The 24,887-nt window shown below is 38.4% G+C and overlaps 1 protein-coding gene across 1 annotated transcript in view; it reads right to left on the bottom strand.

The window, feature by feature from the left end:
- ADGRB3 (adhesion G protein-coupled receptor B3) overlaps nt 1-24,887 on the bottom strand; it is an 886,560-nt gene that overhangs the window by 395,052 nt on the left and 466,621 nt on the right. The window contains exon 14 of the mRNA XM_005897466.2: nt 737-886. Within this exon, the coding sequence (XP_005897528.1) occupies nt 737-886 (150 nt within the window). The remainder of the gene's footprint in view (nt 1-736; nt 887-24,887) is intronic.

Below are 24,887 nucleotides of genomic sequence, written 5' to 3'. Positions count from 1 at the left end.
ATCTCCTAATTACAAGGGGATTCCAGTATTTACCGATGCAAAGTCAGGAATAAGAAATGCTTTCTTAACCGTGCCGGGCAATTGAGCCCACACACTGTATGTGTTAATCATGACCCAGAAGACATGTTTTCAGTGGGTTTTGTGTCATGAAGTAACCTTCCTTCAAGCTGAGACAAGAAGTGACTGTAGTTATAGCAAAAGAGCTTAAATTCCAGGTGATGTGGGGAGACAGCCTATGCTCTTTGGAGCTCTCAGTTAAAATGTCAGACCTCCAAGGTAAGGATTGAGACCCCACTGTCACTACTGAAAAGGGTCATTCAGTTTAAGAGGCTACCTAAGATGTTCTTAAAACTCAATTCTTTTCTGAGATTTGGTTTTATGTATCAATTTTTTTAAGTGAGGCAGAAATAATTTATTTTTAATGGAATAGAAAACACAACCTATTTCAATACCTGAATTTAAAATAGTGTGCCACATGCTTTACACTGGGGTGAGACTGTCAACACTGAAAATCTGACCATGTCATCAGCAGGTCTACAATATGCACTTGTATTTTTTTTTTTTTTAACATTTTAATAGATCTTTTACTCAAGTAAATTAAGATTTTAGGTGACACCAAATTGAGTTTTCTATAGTAACAAAATGACCTTAAGATCATGATTACAGACTAAATTGCTAGTGTAGTATTGAACTCGTATATTTTTTGCTCAAGGCCTAAATCGCTTCACATATTTACCTTTTGATGACACAGGAGTGAAGATGCTTTTTGGAATGACCACCCTGTCTTCTGAGTTTCTTGCCCAGTCAACCATCCCCTTCCTTCCTTTCATTGGGAAGTTGATGTCTGTTAGAACAGAGGCTGCAGGAAGCTTCTGAATGCTAGCCACTATTAAAAAAAGAAGTAATGATGTTAACTAAAATCTTTCAGTGTTATCAAAATTGACCAAATTAAACCTTTCAGTATAGTCAAAAGAAAATTTCTAGTCCAAATTATGTTTATCAGAGCTATAAAACATACATACTTATTCCTCCATATTAGATGATGCTCATTAAGGCTGTGACTGTTTTTCTTATTAATTTGGTTTCTGTTGCTGTCAGCGGAGATCATACAATGATGTTCAGTGGTGCACATTCAGAGCACAAAACGTGCAGACATACTGGTTGTTTAGGATGGGCCTCCATTCTAATGGTTAGAAGCCCATGCCATATTTTTTGTTAAATATTTTGATTAACACACTCAACTCACAGACTGACATTTTCATTTAAATCTGTACTTTGTCTTCAGAACAAAGTTTTCTGTGCTCACCTCTGAACATTGCCATTGGAACAATTATTTCACGGATTGGATTGGGTATCATGAACATGAAAAACAAGCATATTGCTCTGGGAGACAGAACTGTCAGATTCAAATAACCAAGCACCAATGCCAAAACCACAGAGACAATATAATATGCAGAATTATTCAACAAGTAGAAGAGCAATAACAAACAGTTCTTAAAATGTACACCCATAATTGAAGGTAATAAATGTAATAAATATGTGAAAAAAGAATTCTGTGTTTACTCAATGAATAATATGTTTGGTAATGCCTTGGTTGGTTGGTGGTGGTGGTTTAGTCACTAAGTTGTGTCTGACTCTTGTGACCCTGCCAGGCTCCTCTGTCCATAGGATTCTTCAGGCAAGAATACTGGAGTGGGTTGCCATTTCCTTCTCCAGGGGATCTTCCCAACCAAGGAATTGAACCCAGGTCTTCTGTATGGTAGGCAGATTCTTTACCAACTGAGCTATGACTTAATATATATTTTATTATACATATATATATATACATCAATATATAACTATATGTAATAAAACTATGATAGTAAATACTCAAGCACTTATTGATTATATATATCTTCAATGATTACTTAATTTGTAAATTTTACTTAGGTCCATACTTGACTTAACATTAAAGTTTCAGATGTCCTATGTATGATTTAAATGGAAAGATAGTGGGGAAACCCTAAAAGCTATCACAACAGAAAAGCCGTAGTAAGAAACCATTAGGCTCCTCATAAATGTATTTCATTTGAAAGAAACTTGTAATTTAAACAAGAGAGAATGAAAATTATGAATTTAACAATATTAGTTGTATAAACATATTACTTCACCACTGGCTTAGTTGCAAATTAAATTGGTTATATATTACTATACTTTATGAAAGCTCTTTCAGACTATTATACACATCCATTATCAGAACAGAATAGAATTTCATTTGGCCTGTAATTTGACATAATAATGTTAAAAAAGGATTTTGTAACTAAATGTTGAAGGAAAAGGGTGCCGGGTAACATTAATTGTTATGGATGTGAAATGCTATTTTGGGATAGCATCTCTAATTATTTTAGTCTCTTTAATAATTCAAACAACATAGTCTTTATGCTCCAGAAGTCAACCCAGTTTATCTGTCCTAAAGGGTCCAAACACTCCAGTGCATGTAGATGGACAGACCAGCACATTGGCAGCATGCTCTTTCTTAAGGGTCTTCCAGGCCTCATTCAACATGCAAAGCTAAGTGCATCTACTTCCAAATTCCTTGATTCTAACTTTGGTTGTCTTGGTGTTGAGAGGAAATTTATTTCACTTCGTTGGTCTAAAAACTGATGAAAAATAATAAAGCCTTTTCTGATTTCTGGTTTCTATTTTAAAGGAAAACAAGAGATAAACTGTTGGATTCTGAAGTCTATTAATTCCTATGGCTTCTATATACATTGAAAAGAAAATAAAACAGAAAAAATAAACAATCAAAAAGAAATAGATGTCATATGGAAGAAGCTTATTCTGTATCAATTGTATATCACTTTATCCTAAACAAATGCGGGTTCAATACATTACTCTTAAATATATAAAAATGAGATAATTATACATGCATGCATCTCACTTTATGAAGTGCATTCATTCTTCAGTTGGAGGTACACTGGGTGTTAAATGACAACCATATAGATTTAATTGATTACTGATTCTAGACTAAAGGAATACAAAAACCACTTAGAATCACTTATCTAACTTCTGTAGGAAGTCCTTTAAATTGTGCAGTATTGCGCATAGGAAGTGTATAAAAACAAACATGTATGCATTAATTTTATAGAAATGCAGTTCATAAAGTAAGATGGCATTTTAAATAAATACATGATAAAAAGAGATATGACTTCATAGACTGACAAGATTCAAATACAGCCTCAATTACCAGTATACAAGTTCTTTAAAATAGGCAGTATTTAAATGTGCACATTTTTACCTTAAACCTACGTAGGAAGATGCTTAAGGTGACACTGTCGTTCTTTATGTTGGTGCCGTGATTAACAAGAAAGCCTATTTCCATACAACAAAAATGATTTAAAGACGGCTTTTATTTTTTCCTTCTTTCAGTCCCTGTAACAGACACTTGGACCAACCCAGTCCTCAATTCCTTCCCTTTTTCACTCAGTTTCTCTAAAACCTTCATGTAAAATTTAAATGCAATTAGTCTTTAGGGAACTAGGGAGCTCAAAAGAGGTAAGATTAAAAACAAATGCCTTATATATATCCAGAGAAAACCATAGTTTGAAAAGATACATGCACCCCAATGTTCACAGCCGCACTATTCACAACAGTCAAGACCCGGAAACATCTTATATGCCCATGGATAAAGAAAGCGTGGTACATTTGTACAAGGCAATATTACTCAGCTATAGAAAAGGATAAAATGATGCCATTGCAGCAACATGGATGGACCTGAAGATCATCATACTAAGTCAGACAAAGACAAATACTGCATGGTACCACCTAAATGTGGACTCTAAAAAATAACACAAATTAACTTACTTTTACAAACCAGAAATAGATTTACCGACATAGAAAACACAGTGACAGTTATCAAAGGGGAGAGAGGTGGGGGAAGGATAAACTAGGCAGTTGGGATGAACAGGCATAAAATACTAATAGATACTCCACAAGGACCTACTGTATAGCACAGGGAGCTATATTCAATATTTTATAATAACTGATAAGGAAAATAATCTGAAAAAGATATATATATATATATATATATATACTAATATATATTTGACTCACAGTGTTGTATACCTGAAATTAACATGACATTGTATGATGTCTTAAGACATGTCTAGAGTATATACGTGTCTAGTGCTGACAAAGAGCATCAGTGCAGAGCATGAGGCACAACCTGCATGCTTTGCTTCCATAAGTTGCTGCATAAAATCCAGTCGTGAGGATTCAAATAATATAGTGTCTTTCCTCAAAAACTGAGAAAATATCTTTCTTACAGAAGACTAAAGTGGTTAGAAAAAAATCTCAAAGGACATAATGTCCCTGAACACATAGGCGAGTCTTGAATGCTCCAAGAATTAGCCTAAATTCACTGTATCGTGTCTTCATTACAACACTAGACCTCATTTCTCATGTAATAAAAATAGGTGACTCACCATGGATAAGCCTTGGAGCAAACCCAGCTGCCTTTCATTCTGCATGTTCACTGCTTTCCTTCTGCATTTGGAATACAGCATAAAACCCTCTGGGAGCACCATGTCTGTTACTGGCCAAGCTCTCAGAGGGTTCGAGTTTCGTATAGATTTTTGCTCATCAGAAAGCATAAGGGAATTTATACAAAGGATCTAAAAGCACATGAGTCATTCTTCTGTTTTTGTTTTTGTTTTTTTGTAACCACTGAGTTCTCCTTTGCTTCATCAAAGCAGATAGGGTGCCTCTAACTTGTTCCTGAGAAAAATCATGATGTTTTAGCCCTTTGTCCTTATTGACTGAGGTCCTGGACAATGGGGATTCTGAATGATTCATCCTTGTAATGTGTATGGTCCACTACAAGTTGAATCAGCTGCATTATGAATAAGAAAAAAAATAAGGAATAAATAAGGAGCTTGGGCTTAACATATACACATCAATATGCCACCAAATTTGGAAAACTCAGCAGTGGCCACAGGACTGGAAAAGGTCAGTTTTCATTCCAATCCCAAAGAAAGGCAATGCCAAAGAATGCTCAAACTACCACACAATTGCACTCATCTCACACGCCAGTAAAGTAATGCTCAAAATTCTCCAAGCCAGGCTTTAGCAATACGTGAACCGTGAACTTCCAGATGTTCAAGCTGGTTTTAGAAAAGGCAGAGGAACCAGAGATCAAATTGCCAACATCCGCTGGATCCTCGAAAAAGCAAAAGAGTTCCAGAAAAACATCTATTTCTGCTTTATTGACTATGCCAAAGCCTTTGACTGTGTGGATCACAATAAACTGTGGAAAATTCTGAAAGAGATGGGAATACCAGACCACCTGACCTGCCTCTTGAGAAACCTATATGAACGTCAGGAAGCAACAGTTAGAACTGGACACGGAACAACAGACTGGTTCCAAATAGGAAAAGCAGTACGTCAAGGCTGTATATTGTCACCCTGCTTCTTTAACTTATATGCAGAGTACATCATAAGAAACACTGGGCTGGAGGAAGCACAAGCTGGAATCAAGATTGCCGGGAGAAATATCAATAACCTCAGAGATACAGATGACCACCACCCTTATGGCAGAAAGTGAAGAGGAACTAAAGAGCCTCTTGATGAAAGTGAAAGAGGAGAATGAAAATTTGGCTTAAAGCTCAACATTTAGAAAACTAAGATCATGGCATCCAGTCCCATCACTTCATGGGAAATAGATGGGGAAACAGTGGAAACAGTGTCAGACTTTATTTTTCTGGGCTCCAAAATCACTGCAGATGGTAACTGCAGCCATGAAATTAAAAGACGCTTACTCCTTGGAAGGAAAGTTTTGACCAACCTAGATAGCATTTACCAACAAAGGTACGTCTAGTCAAGGCTATGGTTTTTCCAGTGGTCATGTATTGATGTGAAAGTTGGACTGTGAAGAAAGCTGAGCACTAAAGAATTGATGCTTTTGAACTGTGGTGTTGGAGAAGACTCTTGAGAGTCCCTTGGACTGCAAGGATATCCAACCAGTCCATCCTAAAGGAGATCGGTCCTGGGTGTTCTTTGGAAGGAATGACGCTGAAGCTCAAACTGCAGTACTTTGGCCACCTCATGTGAAGAGTTGACTCATTGGAAAAGATTCTGATGCTGGGAGGGATTGGGGGCAGGAGAAGGGGATGATAGAGGATGAGATGGCTGGGTGGCATCACCGACTCAATGGACAGGAGTTTGAGTGAACTCCGGGAGTTGGTGATGGACAGGGAGGCTTGGCTTGCTGCAGTTCATGGCGTTGCAAAGAGTCGGACATGACTGAGTGACTGAACTGAACTGAACTGAACATATAAAACAGGGGTCTGCCTAGATGGCTCAATGGTAAAGAATCTGCCTGCCAATACAGAAGACACAGGAGACATGAGTTTGATCCCTGCGGGGGGAGGATCCCTAGGAAGAGGAAATGGCAACCCACTCCAGTTTCTTGCCAGGAAAATACCATGGACAGAAGAGTCTGGTGGGCAACAGTTCATGGGATCACAAATACATATATATGAACTAGATAAACAGCAAAGACCTATAAGGGTAAAGAATCTGAAAAATTATATACATATATACACACACACATATATGAATTACTTGGTTGTATACCTGACACTAACACAACATTGTAAATCAACTATACTTCAATTGAAAAAAATACACAATGAGAAAAAATAAGGCCCCTGGAAAGAAAATGCTAGGGACTGAAATGCACAGATAAAGGCTGCAGGAATGAACAGAATGGGCAAATGAGAGCCAGTGGAGGAAAGGGGCAGTTTACTAGAGTCAGGTAAGTGTAGACTCTGGATCTGGGCCTGGATTCAAATTCTGGGTGTTTTAGGCTAACTATGATGTCCTGAACTTTTAGGGCCAGTCCCAGTTCATTTCTGTTATTTTATACGATTATGATTAACACCACCTATCACCTAACACCACCTATCTCAAAAGTCTCATTTTAGAAGATAAATTTCAAGTTCATTTTACATGCTGTGTGACCCAGGGCAAATTGTCTAACCCCTCTGTGCCTCCATTTCCTCTTCTGTACCATGGGAATAATAATATTATCTATCTCATTGGAATGTTGGAGGATGAAATAACTATATGTCAAGCAGTGAGAGCTGGGGGCTGAATCAGTACCTGAAGCACGAGTGGTCCTAGGGAACTGTTGGCTATTCTAGTAGGTTTCCTCATAATTACTTCCAAGGGAACTAGGGAACCACCTCATCGTACATCCATAGGATGATAAAGCATTTGAATTTTGCATTAAACATTCCTTTTTGGTTGTCCTTCAGTGACCTTAGGCATGAAATTACATAGTCAAAACTTAATGTCGAATATATTCAGACCAAAGGCAGGAAGTGCACTTAAAATAAATACAGGTCATTCTTCAGTACTTTAATGCATCAACTTTAATGTACCACCTCAGGAGTGACTAACAGTTCCCTTTAAATTCATCCTTTCCCTTCCTTCCCTCCTCCACTCATCCCTTTCTGTCTCCCTTCCTTCTTTCCTTTATTCTAGTAGCTTCTGACAGAGGCAAGGCACTGCCTTCTCTGGTTATTTGGTTACCCAAGGTCAGTCACATTAAAAATCTATCTCCTCCATTGAGAAGGGAAATGACTATGTTGTGGATGACAAATTCAGTATTTCTGTTGCAGTCATGGCCATTGCCTGCACAAAGAACTTCAAAAGCACTACTTTTAGGCAGTGACCTAAGTGCTAAATTCAATGACCCAGGTCCTGTAATGAGTAGAGGAAACTCCCCAGGGAAGGCACGTCATAATCATAAACACAAGCGGAGGGGCATACAGAACCTCTTTACGGGATGCCCTAAAAGCTGTCTTTCTCACTGCCTTCTACTACTGATGCTTCCAATATATTTAAAATTCACACTGTATTTCATGTCAATTAAGACGGGACAACTTACAAACTGGATCCTGACTCACTAGTATTAGAAAACTGGCCAGTTATCCAAATGAAAGTGCTTGTGGAAAACATCACTCAACATTACTGGATGGTTACCCGCACAGTTTCAAAGTCCCATACATAATACTTGGGACGGAGGGAATGGTGCATTGCCTAAGTGTGTTAGAAAGCAACTCAACAATGGCACCCCACTCCAGTATTCTTGCCTGGAAAATCCCATGGACGGAGGAGCCTGGTAGGCTGCAGTCCACGGGGTTGCTAAGAGTCGGACACGACTGAGCAACTTCACTTTCACTTTTCCCTTTCATGCATTGGAGAAGGAAATGGCAACCCACTCCAGTGTTCTTGCCTAGAGAATCCCAGGGACGGGGGAGCCTGGTGGGCTGCTGTCTGTGGGGTCGCACAGAGTCAGACATGACTGAAGTGACTTAGCATCAGTAGCAACCATAATGGAAAAAATATGAAAAGAAAATGTATATATATATATATATATATATATGTATAACTGGATCACCTTTTATATGGCAGAAATTAATACACGACTGAAAAATCAATGGTACTTCAATAAAATAAATTAAGAAAAAAGAACGTGACTCAGTTTTGCTCAGGAGCCCATAGCAAGCACATGGGAGCTGAGCAGAGCCTATATGTAATGTGACTTCTGTGGCACTTAGCAGCTTAAGAAGCCATTGCTTTTATACTTCTTTGGCAATGCTGAGTGGCTTGCAAAACACTGAGGGTATTTGGGAGAGAAGGGAAGGACAGCTGACTTTTATTGCATGCTTGCCATGGTCTTGGCACTTGCCACTGTTCCTTAACTGATACAGCATGCATTAATATTTATTATGTAGTTCCTCTGTGTTAGGCCCTGTTCCTAGTATAGTACTTGGCTCAGATGCCTTAAACATGATACACTATTTACTATTTAAAACAACCCTAAGAGGTACTGGTGTTATCAGTATCCGTATTGTTATTATCTGTGCTTTCAGTTTAAATGAGGAAGAGGGCTCTAAGTGGTCACATTGTGATTCAAATCTCCGCTTGCCTACTCAGAAGCACAGGATTTTGCGCTGTGTGGTGCAGTTTGTACCTAACGCATAACAGAAAATTTACTTTGCCTTACTCTAATATTTTTGTGCTAAATACAAAAGACAGACATAATGATTCAATTAGAGGAAATAAAACAATCTTATTTGCCCAACAGAAGATCAAAACTAGATATCACTGAAGAACCGTGGTTAGCAAAAGGGGATGCAAGAACCGTGGTTAGCAAAAAAGCATAAACTATACACACACATAGTTTAATTCATTCATCATAATCTTCATGTTCTAATATCTTTATGAACAATCACATTTCAGGTTTCTTCAACACTGTTTATAGGAAACAGACATTCAAACGGACAGATTTTTTGGTTTCCCTTCTCCCCATCCAACTTCCCTCATTTATGCTGTCTCCTTCCCAAAGGCTGGGACTGGAGCGTTAAGGGTCTTGGGGAAAGAACAGGCAACCCTGGAGCAGACTGCAGCTTCCGTTTCCTGGGAAACAGAGCTGGTGGGCGGGGCGTCTGCAAGGAGAGGGTGCTGAGCGCTGAGAGCATCGATCAGTTCGGCCTCCACCATCCCTGCTACAGGGAGTAACAACCCCACATCCCAGAGCAGCACACAGAGATTTAGGTGAGAAACATCCTTCCTATTAGAGAGTTCACTGACTTGTTTGACGAGAGATTGCAGGACCCTCTGATATTTAGAAATAGACAAACTCAACAGGCAGCTGAGAAAGTGGCAAGTCAAAGATCGTATTCAACATGCTACTTTCTAAATACCTGCTGTATATATATTGAAACTTTAACCGTTTTGTATATTCCTTTGTGGCATTAAAATCAAAAAGTTTGTAAATTAATTGTGGATTATCAGCTTCAGATTCTATTTTTTAATCCTTAGCCATTTCAAAGCCTGGGAGTCTCTGCACTGCAGGGCACTTTTCTGATTTCTGCTTTTGAACTTCTGGCCGAACTTCAGCGATCTCTGCAGAGGCTCCCCTCAGCTTCCTCTCAGATACTACTACTCGGCATGTATTCCTGCTGATACACATGGTCACCCCCAGCCAGACAAACACATCACCTTGTTCAAGCTGAACTCTCTTAACTAGGGGCTGGCAGACTACAGCCCATAGGCTGGATCTGACCTCGCAGCTATTTGTGTATGATCTGTGAGCTAAAAATGGTTTTCAGACATTTAAGTAGTTGAAATAATCAAAAGAAGAATCGTATTTCTTGGCACATGAAAATTAAATAAAATTAAAATCTCAGTGTTCGCAAATTAAGCTTTATTGGGATACAGCCACACCATTCATCCACGTGAAGCCTACAGCTGCTCTCAGGCCACAGTAATACACTTGGACAGTTATAGCAGAGACTGTACTGTCCACAAAACCTTAAATATTTAGTACGTGGCCCTATACAGAGAAGGTTCGCCTACCCCTGTTACAGACAAATGTTGGAGAAGCTATTATTAAATATTATAATCTTTCTTTAAAGAGAAATACATTGTAAAAGCATTTTAATTTCTGTACTTTTTCTGTTAACTACTGCATGTTCTGACTGCCATTTTCTTTCTATGCTATGCAAAATTTAATGAGGGAAATTTTAAGCTGATTATATCAGTTCTATTTCAGTTTTTAAAAAGGGTATGTTTTGTGTACTTTTATAAAGAGGCACTTATAAATGGTAATCTTCTCTACACAAGTAGTTCATTATTTCATTCCTAACATAAATAGAAAATAAAATATGATATGCAGAAAATTTTTGCATGTATACCTGAATTTTAAAGCCAAATCGATAAAGAAAATGCTTTACGAAATAAATTTTCTCTCTTCTCTGAACCTGTGAAATGAAGAGCAGTATTCTTGCAGAGGAAGGACCTTCAGATGATAATAAACCAAGAGCAGAGAAATAGGCGTGCTTGTGTATGCATCATTGTGTGTGTATGCCTGTGTGATGTATTGTTTTGAGATCTATGGGTATTTAAACCTTACTAGAGGAGTAAGAATCAGGCACCCATATACGCAGGAAACAGCAACTGAAGTCCAGAATCCCAGGGCTTCCCAAGATAGTGAATCATCCATCCCCAGAACAGTAACAGCATTGCCAAGTGCCAAGACTTGACAAGTGAATGATCATTGTGGACTGGAGTTCTCTCTGGAAATTCATTCCTCTAGCAAACTTCTTTTGAGCCCTGAGAGTATTCCAGGAACTGTCCCACCACTGAGGAACTAGCAAGTGAGCAAGAGATGCCGAGTCTTTGCCTTTAACAAGCTTGCAGTCTAGTGGGAAACACAGATTTGGTAAGTGAAGAAACAATTTGGATGATTTGAGGTGTGACAGGTGGTATGAAAGAAAGAACCAATGAGGTGGCATGTGATCAGTTTGCCAAAGATGGCCTCTTTGAAGAGGTAGAACGTGAGCTGAGATCTGATGGATGAGCATAAGTGAGAGGAAGAAGAAAGAGCCAGTGCAGACTCAAAGCCTGGAAGAGAGCCAAGATGTCCAGGAGCATCAGAACAGCAGTGTCTGGGTATAAGGTGGGGAAACTACAATGCCCTTGAAAAAGAGTAACATTTTTAATAGAATATAAAGGTTTAAGTAGACAAGTAATCAAAGAAAAGGTTGAAAATGAAATTTTGGACTAAGTGACCTGAGATCTACAGCATGATCAAATTTAGTACTTGGAGATATGAACTGGATGTCTTCTAGTAAGAAGTAATAGTTGATAATGTAAACATGGATAAGTTCCCCCAAAGAGAGAATACAATGAACAGATTAATTCATTCAACAGATATTAACTGAATATCTATCACATGCCAAGCACAGTTCTGGGCAAAGGAAATACACCAGTGAACAAAACAATCCAAGCCCCTGCCCTCATGTGACCAGCATGGTATCAGAGGAGAGCAGACAGGGTACAAACAAACAAAACCAGACCAGATGTCAGTAACAGTAAGTGATCTTCGGGAGAATGGTGAGTGGGTAGGGACCCTTCCTAAGTACAGGAAGCTTTGGTGGTCAGGTGGCTTCTCTGCAGACATCAAGGAGATGGCAGAAAAGAGGCTGCAACGTGTATAGGAAAGATTCACTCTTAGAGGGTAAAGAGAAGCAAACAAGGAAAGATACCAAAAATAAATGGAGAGCAAAAAAAGAAAAAATAAACAAACCACAATAGTAAAGTAGCTGTGAATAATAATGACGTGTGATAAGTTGCTTCAGTCGTGTCTGACTCTGTGCAACCCCATGGACTAGAGCCTTCCAGGTTCCTCTGTCCATGGAATTCTCCAGGCAAGAATACTGGAGTGTGTTGCCTTGCCTTCCTTGAGGGGAATCTTCCCAACCCAGGGATCGAACCTGTATCTCTTATGTCTCCTACATTGGCAGGTGGGTTCTTCAGAATGAGTGCTACCTGGGAAACCCTTAACAATGACAGACTGGCTTTATAAGGAGATAAAGCCTTTATAAAGATTATTGAAAAGCACCACTGGTTTAGAAAAATGAGAACCATACTCTAAAATTAGGTTCCAGCCATGCTCTACTGCAGAGCTAATCAGTTTTTTAGACAGGGCCAAATAAGTAAATATTTTCAGCTTTGAGGGCCAGCAAACTTACGTTGCAACTACCCAACTCTTCTAGTAAGATGTGGAAGGTGCCACAGACAATTCATAAATGAATGGTCATGTAAGAAAACACTGTATTTAACTATAGAAGAAAAAATATCTGATGTGACCAACATAGTGGCTCTTTCATTTAGTAAACAGTGTTTTGGATCAAAACTCTAGATTTTCTGCCACCAAGCATTTTGTCTCCACAGAAGGTGCTGCCAGGTACTCAGATATTCAAATAAAAACCTAAGGGTTGTTCCAGTTTTCCTTCACTTCCTAAAACCATAAAGCAACACCTCCTCTCAATATTATCTCTAGCAAGTGTCTTATCACCTCTCTTCCCTCTGTTTCCATTCCAGATCCCTCTTGAAGCCTCCAGAATGTCACCTGTAAAACTCTCACTGTTTGCAGATGACATGATCATCTACATAGAAAAGCCTAAAGATACCACCAGAAAATTACTAGAGCTAATCAATGAATAAAGTAAAGTTGCAGGATATAAAATTAACACACAGGAATCCCTTGCATTCCTATAAACTAATCATGAGAAAATAGAGAAATTAAGGAAACTATCCCAATAACCATTGTGATAAGGGAATAAAATACTTAGGAATAAATCTATCTAAAGAAACAAAAAATGTATATATAGAAAACCATAAAACACTGACAGAAGAAATCAAAGATGACACAGATGGAGAAATATACCATGTTCATGGATTGGAAGAATCAATATAGTGAAAATGAGTACACTAACCAAAGCAATCTATAGATTCAATGCAATCCCTATCAAGCTACCAATGGTAATTTTTCACACAACTAGAAAAAATAAATTCATAATTTGTAAGAAAAAAAACTTCGACTAGTCAAAGCAATCTTGAGAAAGAAGAATGGAACTGGAGGAATCAAGGTGCCTGACTTCAGACTATACTACAAAGCTACAGTCATCAAGACAGTATGGTACTGGACCAAAGACAGAAATATAGATCAATGGAACAAAATAGAAAACCCAGAGATAAATCCATGCTCATATGGACACCTTATCTTTAACAAAGGAAGCAAAAATATACAATGGAGAAAAGACAATCTCTTTAACAAGCAGTGCTGGGAAAACTGGTCAACCACCTGTAAAAGAATGAAACTAGAACACTTTCTAACACCATGCATAAAAATAAACTCAAAATGGATTAAAGATAGACCAGAAAGTATAAAACTCCTAGAGGAAAACAGAGGCAAAACACTCTGACATAAATCACAGCAAGATCCTCTATGACCCACCTCTCAGAGTAATGGAAATAAAAAATAAACAAATGGTATTATACATGTTTCAATGCATTCTCCCAAATCATCCCACCCTCTCCTGTGGTGGATTCATGTTGATACATGGCAAAACCAATACAATATTGTAAAGTTAAATAATAAAAAAATAAAAATAAACAACAACAACAACAAAAATAGAACTAAAAATAATAATAATAAACAAATGGGACCTAATTAAATTTAAAAGCTTTTGCACAATGAAGGAAACTATAAGCAAGATGAGAAGACAGCCTTTGAAATGGGAGAAAGTAATAGCAAACAAAGCAACTGACAAAGAATTCATCTCAAAAATATACAAGCAGCTCATGCAGCTCAATACTAGAAAAATGAAAGACCCAATCAAAAGCTGGAATCAGGATTGCCAGGAGAAATATTAATAAGATATTTCTTATATCAATATCAATAAGATATCCTCAGATATGCAGATAACACCACCCTTATGGCAGAAAGTGAAGAGGAACTAAAGAGCCTCTTGATGAAAGTGAAAGTGGAGAGTGAAAAAGTTGGCTTAAAGCTCAACATTCAGAAAACGAAGATCATGGCATCCGGTCCCACCACGTCATGGGAAATAGATGGGGAAACAGTGGAAACAGTGTCAGACTTTATTTTGGGGGCTCCAAAATCACTGCAGATGGTGACTGCAGCCATGAAATTAAAAGACGCTTACTCCTTGGAAGGAAAGTTATGACCAACCTAGACAGCATATTCAAAAGCAGAGACATTACTTTGCCAACAAAGATCTGTCTAGTCAAGGCTATGGTTTTTCCAGTGGTCATGTAAGGATGTGAGAGTTGGACTGTAAAGAAAGCTGAGCACTGAAGAATTGATGCTTTTGAACTGTGGTGTTGGAGAGGACTCTTGAGAGTCCCTTGGACTGCAAGGAGATCCAACCAGTCCATTCTGAAGGAGATTAGCCCTGGGATTTCTTTGGAAGGAATGATGCTGAAGCTGAAACTCCAGTACTTTGGCCACCTCATGTGAAGAGTTGACTCATTGGAAAAGACTTTGATCTGGGAGGGATTGGGGGCAGGAGGAGAAGGGGATGACAGAGGATGAGATGGCTGGATGGCATCACTGACTCGATGGACATGAGTCTGAGGGAACTCTGGGAGCTGGTGATGGACAGGGAGGCTTGGTGTGTTGCAATTCATGGGGTCACAAGGAGTCAGACGTGACTGAGTGACTGAACTGAACTGAACTGAACTGAATCAAAAAATGGGCCAAAGAACTAAACAGACATTTCTCCAAAGAAGACAAACAGATGGCTAACAAACACATGAAAAGATGCTCAACATCACTCATTATCAGAGAAATGCAAATCAAAACCACAATGAGGTACCATCTCACACAGGACAGAATGACTTCTATTATGTAAAGTTTAAAAATAAAATAAAATTAAAAAAAAAAAAAGAAAAAAAAAGTCTACAAACAATAAATGCTGGAGAGGGTGCAGAGAAAAGGGAGCCATCTTGCAATGTTGGTGGGAATGCAAACTAGTACAGCTACTTTGGAGAACAGTGTGGAGATTCCTTCAAAAACTGGAATTAGAACTGCCATAGGAGACAGCAATCCCACTGCTGGGCATACATACTGAGGAAACCAGAAATGAAAGAGACACATGTATCCCAATGTTCACTGCAGCACTGTTTATAATAGCCCGGACATGGAAGCAACTTAGATGTCCATCAGCAGATGAATGGATAAGAAAGCTGTGGTACATATACACAATGGAATATTACTCAGCTGTTAAAAAGAATGCATTTGAATCTGTTCTAATGAGGTGGATGAAACTGGAGCCTATTAAACAGAGTTAAGTAACTCAGAAAGAAAAACACCAATACAGTATACTAATGCATATATATGGAATTTAGAAAGATGGTAACGATAACCCTATATGCGAGACAGCAAAAGAGACACTGATGTATAGAACAGGCTTATGGACTCTGTGGGAGAAGGCGAGGGTGGGATGATTTGAGAGAATAGCATTGAAACATGTATATTATATGTGAAACACATGACCAGTCCAAGTTTGATACATGAAGCAGGGCACTCAAAGCCAGTGCACTGGGACAACCCAGAGGGACGGGGTTCAGGATGGAGGACACATATGCACCCGTGGCTGATTCATGTCAGTGTATGGCAAAACCCACTAAAAATTGTAATATTTTAACATATTTAGCCTCCAACTAAAATAAATAGAATTTTTTTTAAAAGAAATAAAAATGTAAATGAGACCGTGTTGTTTTCATACTGGGAGTAATTCAATGGCTCACCAGTGCTTTTAGAGTAAACCCACACCTACCTGAAGGTCTTCATGTAGCTGGTGCCTGCCTGTTTGTGAGTCATGACTAAAGCACCATCCACTGCTCCCCCCGGTTGGCTGCACACTGTTTTTCCTCTCCACCACAGGGCTCTCCCTCTCCACCTAGAAGATTCTTTCTACTCTTATCCTTGAATCTCTGCTAAATTGTGCTTTCCTTAGCTCAGTCTACCTGAACCACCCCATCTAAAGAGGTTCAACTCCCCCATTTCCTCTCTATCATATAATGCCGGGGTCCAGCCCTGGTGGATCCAGGGAATTCGAAGAGGGGACGGCGTCGGCGAGGATCAGGAAACAACTGCTTAATTAAACGTTAATTAAGGATATAAAGAGTGGTTAAATAAGGATAGCTCAGTGAGGAAATTCAGTGGAGAAAAGAGGCTGAAATAAGGATAGCTCAGTGAGGAAATTCAGTGGAGAAAAGAGACTGAAATAAGGATAGATCAGTGAGGAAATTCAGGGGAGAAAAGAGGCTGAATAATTCAGCCAGAAGGTGAGAGAAAGAACGACATGGGGAGACCAAGTTTCCGTGAACAAGGCCCGCACTTTATTTTCCAAAGTAGTTTTTATACCTTAAGTTATGCATAGAGGATAATGGGGGAAGGGGTAGAGTCATGCAGTAAGCCAGGCTTTCTTCCTGCAAACTTATCATATGCAAAAGTTTAGGTGATTTGCATCATATTCTGGCCTGGAGGCTTGTTAACATTTTAAGACCCTTTCTTCAGAAAACTTATTTTTCTCTAAAGGTGATTAGTCAAGCGCCACCCTCCAAAAGCATTAAAGTTGCATTCCTATAGGGCAAAGGTGTGGTGGCTATAACAAGAAGAAGAGTTAACTCAAGGGTCCCAGGTTACAAACATTAAAGCTACTACTTACACCAATTATATTAATCAATACACTGCCAGGGACACAGCAGGTAAGGGATATGGAGACTTAGCAGCAAACATTGGCCCAACAAGTAAAAAACCCTTCACCAATACAATTTCTAATCAATCTTTTAACTGCTCAAAGGAATCTGTATTTAGACAGTTTAGAACATCTCATGCCTCTCACAGTTGGGAGGCTCTGAGTAATCACATGTGGCCGGAAAAACCTATTCAGGCAGGCTAGAGGACTTCCAAAGGAGTCTGTAGATTGAAACACTATCACACCCAGGAAATTTATTAACTGGAGCTGTAAGTTAACTCTTTTTTTCAGAGAGAGGTAGTGGGGGACAGCCCCCTGTAAAGTCAGAGGTGTAGGTGAGAGCACAAAGCAGAAAGTAGGCAGACTCTGGTTTTGGGGGTAGATGCTCGACAATTTCCAGGGGGACTCCTGAGGCTCGATCCTGCCTTTGCGTATGCCAAGCCTCCTTCCTCATGACCTTTGCCATGGGCGGAGTTCCTCACGCTGGCTCTCTGCAGTGATAGAATTCCAGTTGAGCTATTCCAGATCCTGAAAGATTATGCTGTGAAAGTGCTGCACTCAATATGCAATATGCCGGGAGATGGCTCCCGGCAATATAACTTATTTATTTTTTATGGCTCTATTAACAGGTAACCTGGAGAAGGAAATAGCAACCCACTCCAGTATTCTTGCCTGGGGAATTCCATGGACAGGGGAGCCTGGTCGGCTACGGTCCATGGGACGGCAAAGAGTTGGACAAAACTGAACACGCAGCACATTAACAGGTAAATACTATTCAGTTTTACATTGATTCATATATTATCTGCCTCCCACAGTAGACTATACGCTCCAAAAGGAAAGGAAGTTTCCATTTTACTGCTGTGTACCAGGATCATAACATCTAGTAGTTTTGACACAACTCTCCATGTTTTTAATGAATGCGGTGTTCCAAAGGCTCACTAGCATGCACTGGAGTTTAATGTGATATCTTTGGGCTGTGAAGACAAATACACATGGTTTTCCAATTACTTTGTGATCTTTGGCAAGTCATTTAATTGCTCTTGCTTTTGACCATCTGTAAAAAATAAATAACCTTTCATGAGGATTAAGCCAAAGAGAGTTATCACTTAGCAACCTTTTGGCTAAGATCAAGCGAAGCCAAAGACAGCTCATTTTTTATACACGGTAGGACATGACATAGGCCAATTTCCTTCTATCCTTCACTTCAACCATTCTGTACCTTGTGTAAAATACTGTGGAAGATCCAAAATTTTAGAAGAAAATAACTCTTATATAGAAAGAAACTACAATAAATGCTGGAGAGGCTGTGGAGAAAAGGGAACCCTCCTACACTGTTGATGGAAATATACATATTTACAATGTGTGCATATATATATATATATATATATATAAAACATATGTATGTTATATATATATATATATGTATAACTGAATCACTTTGATGTACATTTGAAACTAATATAACGTTGTACACCGACTATACTCCATTAAAGTTATTTCTTTTCAAATGAATACATAAGTTCTATATTTGTGAACATCATTTCTTTCTCTTCAAGCTCCAAAAAAAACATTTTGGTTTTTGGATTGTGAAATCAAAAACCCAAAAATAATCCCTAAACAACAATGTACTTTTATTCCCCGTTTGCATGCATGCACAAATAAAAATGTACACTCTGAGACTGAGTGCTCTATTTCACTACAGTAATCTATGTTATTAAAAACAGCATACAAACCAATTACAGTTTTGCTTCACCTATGCAGTCTAAATTATACTGCTCAATAATATAATTACTTTGCAATTAATAGATATTTTAGAAGTAAATATTATATACTTTAATACACTATGATATTTTTGAAATATTAAGGAGTCTTAGAATAAGTTTTAAGGATGATTATCCTCTTTAATAAACACTAATGTATTTTAGGGAATGTAAAAGAAAAAAAATGAAGGAGTTAGGGAAATTTAAAAGAGAATTAATTAGGCAATGAGTCTGGGGAACACAAACGGAGATTGTCTAGAAAAAAAGGAGGTAGAGATTAATGTTCTCAAATAATGAAGACCAGATGCTTCAAAAGGAGGAAGGTTTATAATTCTAAAAATAATAAAGTAGCTCAAATGGATATCAAAGTTGATAATTAAAATGTTTTGTAGTGGCAAAGACAATGTGTAAGTGTCTTCATCTTAACTATATTTCCCTTTTAATAATTTCTATGTATCAACTTTATTTCATTTTAGAACATATATTTGGATATATAAGCTATTGTCCACTATAAATCATTCCTTTATGAATTGTTAAGTCCCTATTATAACATCCTACTTTGTGGTTATCAGCTACAATTTGAACAAAATACTGTTCAGCATAGAAAGGTTTTCAAAGCCTGTGACTATTGCGTTTTCAAGTCAGTGTAACTTTTTTTAAAAAATATCTTTAGTGTTTGATGTAACTTTAAAGGAAAAAAACACTAATTTTCTCCTAAGCTCAGAATATCTTAGAACATATACACACAAGCACATTCCTTCACATCTGCTCTCTCATATTCATAAGCCACACACAAAAACAGAAGATAAAATTAAAGGGAACACATTAAACTAGCCACATGTCATTACTTACATTTCTAAAGTTAAAGTTCTTCACATGAAAAATTTAAGTGAATAACTAATGCAAAAAAGTAGTTTTTGACTATTCAAAGATATCATTTAAGAATAAATGAGAACTAATTCACTTATGAATGCAGGAGGATTTAACACTGCAGAATTATTTAATGCATCTACAGAGTTGGTTTATACATTTTTGCAAACAACAGGTGACGTATTACATGTTAAGGGACAGAAATTATAAAATTAAAGCTGAAGAGATTTGCCTCTCTAAATCATTTACAAGAGCTAGGATTTGACTAATGAGAAATAAATACATGGAAGAGAGGAGCTTCTTAAGATAGCGAAGTGCAAGTACCACTGAAATGTTTGTGGATCATTAGTGGCATCCTACTACAGAAGACAGCCCTGGAACTAACACACTTCCAAACACCCAGACACAACTCTAGTGACTTTCCAGATTTAGTTATTGCATAAACCTGTAAATATAGGATCTGGTTGCCTTGTGAAATAAACAGTATATGTACTCTTGAGATTAAAAACAACTACAACCATTCATCTCTCAGTGGACATTTAGGTTGTTTTCGCGTCCTGGCTATTGTAAGTAGTATGCAATGAACACCGGGGTACACGTGTGCTTATGTACTGTGGCTCTCTGAGGGTATATGCCCAAGCAGTGAGGTTGCTGGGTCATATGGCAGATTTAGTTCTTAAAGGAACTAACACAACATTGTAAAGCAATTATATTCCAAAACGTGTTCATAAAGCAAACAGAACAACAATCAAAAACATAGAGTCTTAAAGGGTAGATAGGTTGTAGAGCAATTATCCTTCAAATAAAAATAAATTAAAAAAAAAAAAAGAGTAGGTAGGAACTTTAGAAGCTCCCTAGAGGGGAAGACTGTGCCTATGGGAATGGAGGGACCTAACCAAAGTCCCATATTCCATCAGCCAGATGATGTGTATATATGTGTGTGTACATATATGTATATATATAGATGTGTGTGTATCTGTGTCTATATCTACATATCTTTAATTTTTACTGTAACTCTTCAGGAAAGAGACCGTTACTTCTACTTTTGAAAGGAGCACCCTGAGGGGTTTGGAGATGAAATGGCACAGAGAAGTTCAGCTAATTGCAACACAGCCAAAATTTGCAGCTGGTCAGGTTCCAAAGCCAGCAAGTCTTTCTAGGTACAAAATAGCATCCCAGCATTCACTGAAATAAAGAGCATCAGTCTTTAATTTGGGTCAGAGTTTTCTGTCAGACTCAGATGACAACATTTTTACTTATATTTCTGGAATTCAGTGAAGGAAACAATGGAGACGAGGAACAATTTAGTAAATAATTCTTGGTCTGATCAAGTAAAATATTTGCAAAGGTGAAACCATAAAAAGAAAAAAAAAATTAAATGATAAAAGGAATTAGCACTTCTTTTCACTGGTTATTGTTGTAGAGGCAAACCAGTATTGCCATAGAGATAAGCAATTATTTCCATAGAGACAGTTAAAATAGGACTGTTTTTCATATTCACACAAACTCATAGTAACATCCTTCTAATTCAGTTGAACAGCAAAATAAGAAAGATGGCCTGTGTGTGACAAATTTAGTGATTCCAAATCCTTACTGCATAAACCAATAGAGACCAGACATACACAAATGTTGCTTTTAGTTAGCTTTAGGTTTTCTATTTCTAGTCCAGTCTATAAATGAGCCTATCAGACTCTGACGTTACTGTTTCAAACAGAAGAATGAAGTCAGACTGAGAAGACCTATCATTCCAGCATCATTATATATATTCTTTTTCAAATTCTTTCCCATTTAGTTATTGCCGAATGTTGAGCAGAGTTCCCTGTGCTCTACAGCAGGTCCTTGTTGGTTACCTATTTTACATACAGCAGTGTGCACATGTCCCTCTTTTAGAGGCAGTGTCTCAGGGCACTAGGAAGCGATTCCGTCTCCAGCATGGGCCTGTGCTAATCTGAAAGCCTTTCCCTGACTGGAATCTTCCCCCTGATGTCCAGCTGATAGACTGAAGCAAAGAACTGATCCCTTTGGGCAAAGCTCTTCACAGCTTCCAGAGGCCACAAAAGGGACAGCAACTTTTTTGCTAAAACTCATGTTCTTTACCAAGAACAGTTAAAATTCAAATCCAGAATGTCTGTGGTTAGGTCTATGTGCCAACACGTGTGAAACCCAAGAAATCTCAGTCTCGTTCTCACCAGATAGCTTAATTTCTGAAACTGTGGCTTTCTATCTCAGGGCAGCTTTTACCATCCGTGTCTAATAGACAAAGATGTAGCCCTAGGAAACACTTCTTCATCATTCCTGTAACATGCCTTTCATACTTTCAACTTTTTTAAGACAGAATTTATTGAAGTGTAGTTGATTTACAATGCTGTATTAATTTCTTCTGTACAATAAAGTGACTCAGTTCTACATATATATGTATGCATATATATGTACATACATAAATTTACACTTATATATTCATATTTTCTATTAGAGATGATCACACTAAGCAAAGTCAGACAAAACAAGTATTGCATGATGTCACTTACATGTGAAATCTAATATATAACACAAACCATCCTTTAAGCTTTAAACTCTTCTTTCACAGACACACACAGTGATGCTAGAAGCCAGTTTGTCCTCTGCTTTTCCTGTTCCTGCTTCTACATTGCTGAGCATCCCTGTGATCCTATACGTTGTACATTTCCAACTGAGCTTTGTGTGACCTCATTAGATTTTTTCAGACAATGAGCATTTTCCCAGTACATACAAAAATCCAAAAGAAATGACAGGACTAGGCCAAAGATTTGGTCTTTATCTGGGCATTCTCTCCTGGACAGTTACTGAAGGGATGGAGAATGAATGAATGACAAATAAGCTTACGAATTTTTCTCCAGCCAAGATATGTTATAAAAGATTCAGAAAAAAAGCATTATTCAAGCATCCTTTAAAATGTGCAATTGGTCAGAAAAACAATTTTGAATTTTCTAATAAAATAGAAATATATGAAAAATGATACAATAAAAGAATACAAACATTAGAGCTCATTTTACTTTGATGTGTAATAGAGACTCTATGAGTAAGATTCCCCTAGAGTCATATCAAAGGCTACAGTGAAGTTCTTTATATAAGAGAAGAAGGTTAGAACGTGGTTGGCTGAGCAACATAATCCAACCAATCCTTAACTTTCAATTACTAAGATGCCAAGGGATAAAAATGCATCCACTCTGAACAGGAAGCACTGATGAGATCACACTGCGTGGGTGCCCTTAACGCTCTGGCAGCAAGGTTGCATTGGGAGCATTTGTGAAAGAGTTAATTTGGGAAACACTCTAATACTAAGGATGCTTTACCAAAACATTTCCTGGAAAGCCTGAGGAATAAAAGTAGAAACAAACAAAAACATTTTCCTATGTATTGTACTCAAATGGCACCACTGAAAAGAGTTCCTTAGAATAACAGTCGCTTTATGGCTAGGGAGTTTTCATTAAAATATGTAGAGATCAAAGAGTCAATCTTAAAGGAAAGGAGTCAATCAAAGGAAATCAACCGTGAATATACACTGGAAGGACTGATGCTGAAGCGGAAGCTCCGATACTTTGGTCACCTGATATGAAGAGCTGACTCATTGGAAAAGACCCTGATGCTGGGAAAGATTGAAAGCAGGAGGAGAAGGGGTGACAGAGGATGAGATGGTTGGATGGCATCACCGACTCAATGGACATGAGTTTGAGCAAACTAAGGCAGAGAGTGAAGGACAGAGAAGCCTTTTGTGTTGCAGTCCATGGTGTCGCAAAGAGCTGCACAGGACTTAGCCACTGAACAGCAAGTGTTACTTTTGTAAAAAACGCTATTAAGTAACAAATGCTATTAAGATCAGGAGACCGCATGAGAGATTTATAGCATGGCAGTAGTTAGGATTCCTGAGAAGGCAATGGCACCCCACTCCAGTACTCTTGCCTGGAAAATCCCATGGACGGAGGAGCCTGGTAGGCTGTAGTCCATGGGGTCGCTAAGAGTTGGACATGACTGAGCGACTTCACTTTCACTTTTCCCTTTCATGCATTGGAGAAGGAAATGGCAACCCACTCCAGTGTTCTTGCCTGGAGAATCCCAGGGATGGGGGTAACCCTAGTGGGCTGCCGTCTGTGTGGTCACACAGAGTCGGACACGACTGAAGTGACTTAGCAGCAGTAGTTAGGATTAGAGCGAAGAGCTGGCACAGCACAGGGACACTGGAGAAAACGTTAGGATATCTGGGTTACTTGAAATGAGAAAGAATAGTTATTAACAAGGTTTTCTAGCTTGAGTTTTTTCAGGGACAAGAAGCATTATTTTAAAATGACTTCATGAGTATGGATGTATAAAACATAGATAAACAGATAGATAAACCTGCAACTATGTAACTATTATTATATGCTCAGAAAACGAAGATCATGGCATCCGGTCCCACCACTTCATGGGAAATAGATGGGGAAACAGTGGAAACAGTGTCAGACTTTATTTTTCTGGGCTCCAAAATCACTACAGATGGTGACTGCAGCCATGAAATTAAAAGACGCTTACTCCTTGGAAGGAAAGTTATGACCAACCCAGATGGCATATTCAAAAGCAGAGACATTACTTTGACAACAAAGGTCCATCTAGTCAAGGCTATGGTTTTTCTTGTGGTCATGTATGGATATGAGAGTTGGACTGTGAAGAAGGCTGAGCACTGAAGAATTGATGCTTTTGAACTGTGGTGTTGGAGAAGATTCTTTAGAGTCCCTTGGACTGCAAGGAGATCCAACCAGTCCATTCTGAAGGAGATCAGCCCTGGGATTTCTTTGGAGGGAATGATGCTGAAGCTGAAACTCCAGTACTTTGGCCACCTCATGTGAAGAGTTGACTCACTGGAAAACACCCTGATGCTGGGAGGGATTGGGGGCAGGAGGAGAAGGGTACGACAGAGGATGAGATGGCTGGATGGCATGACTGACTCGATGGACGTGAGTCTCAGTAAACTCTGGGAGTTGGTGCTGGACAGGGAGGCCTGGCGTGCTGCGATTCATGGGGTTGCAAAGAGTCAGACACGACTGAGAGACTGATCTGATCTGATCTGATAACTATTTTAACCCCAGTTAACTTATAAAAGAATATAGATCTACTGTTAATTTGA

This window comes from Bos mutus, chromosome 9, assembly GCF_027580195.1.
Source record: "Bos mutus isolate GX-2022 chromosome 9, NWIPB_WYAK_1.1, whole genome shotgun sequence".
NCBI classification, from domain to species: Eukaryota; Metazoa; Chordata; class Mammalia; order Artiodactyla; family Bovidae; genus Bos; species Bos mutus.
The sequence above is the reverse complement of the archived record's forward strand: the minus strand, read 5'-3'. Positions and strand labels throughout refer to the sequence as shown.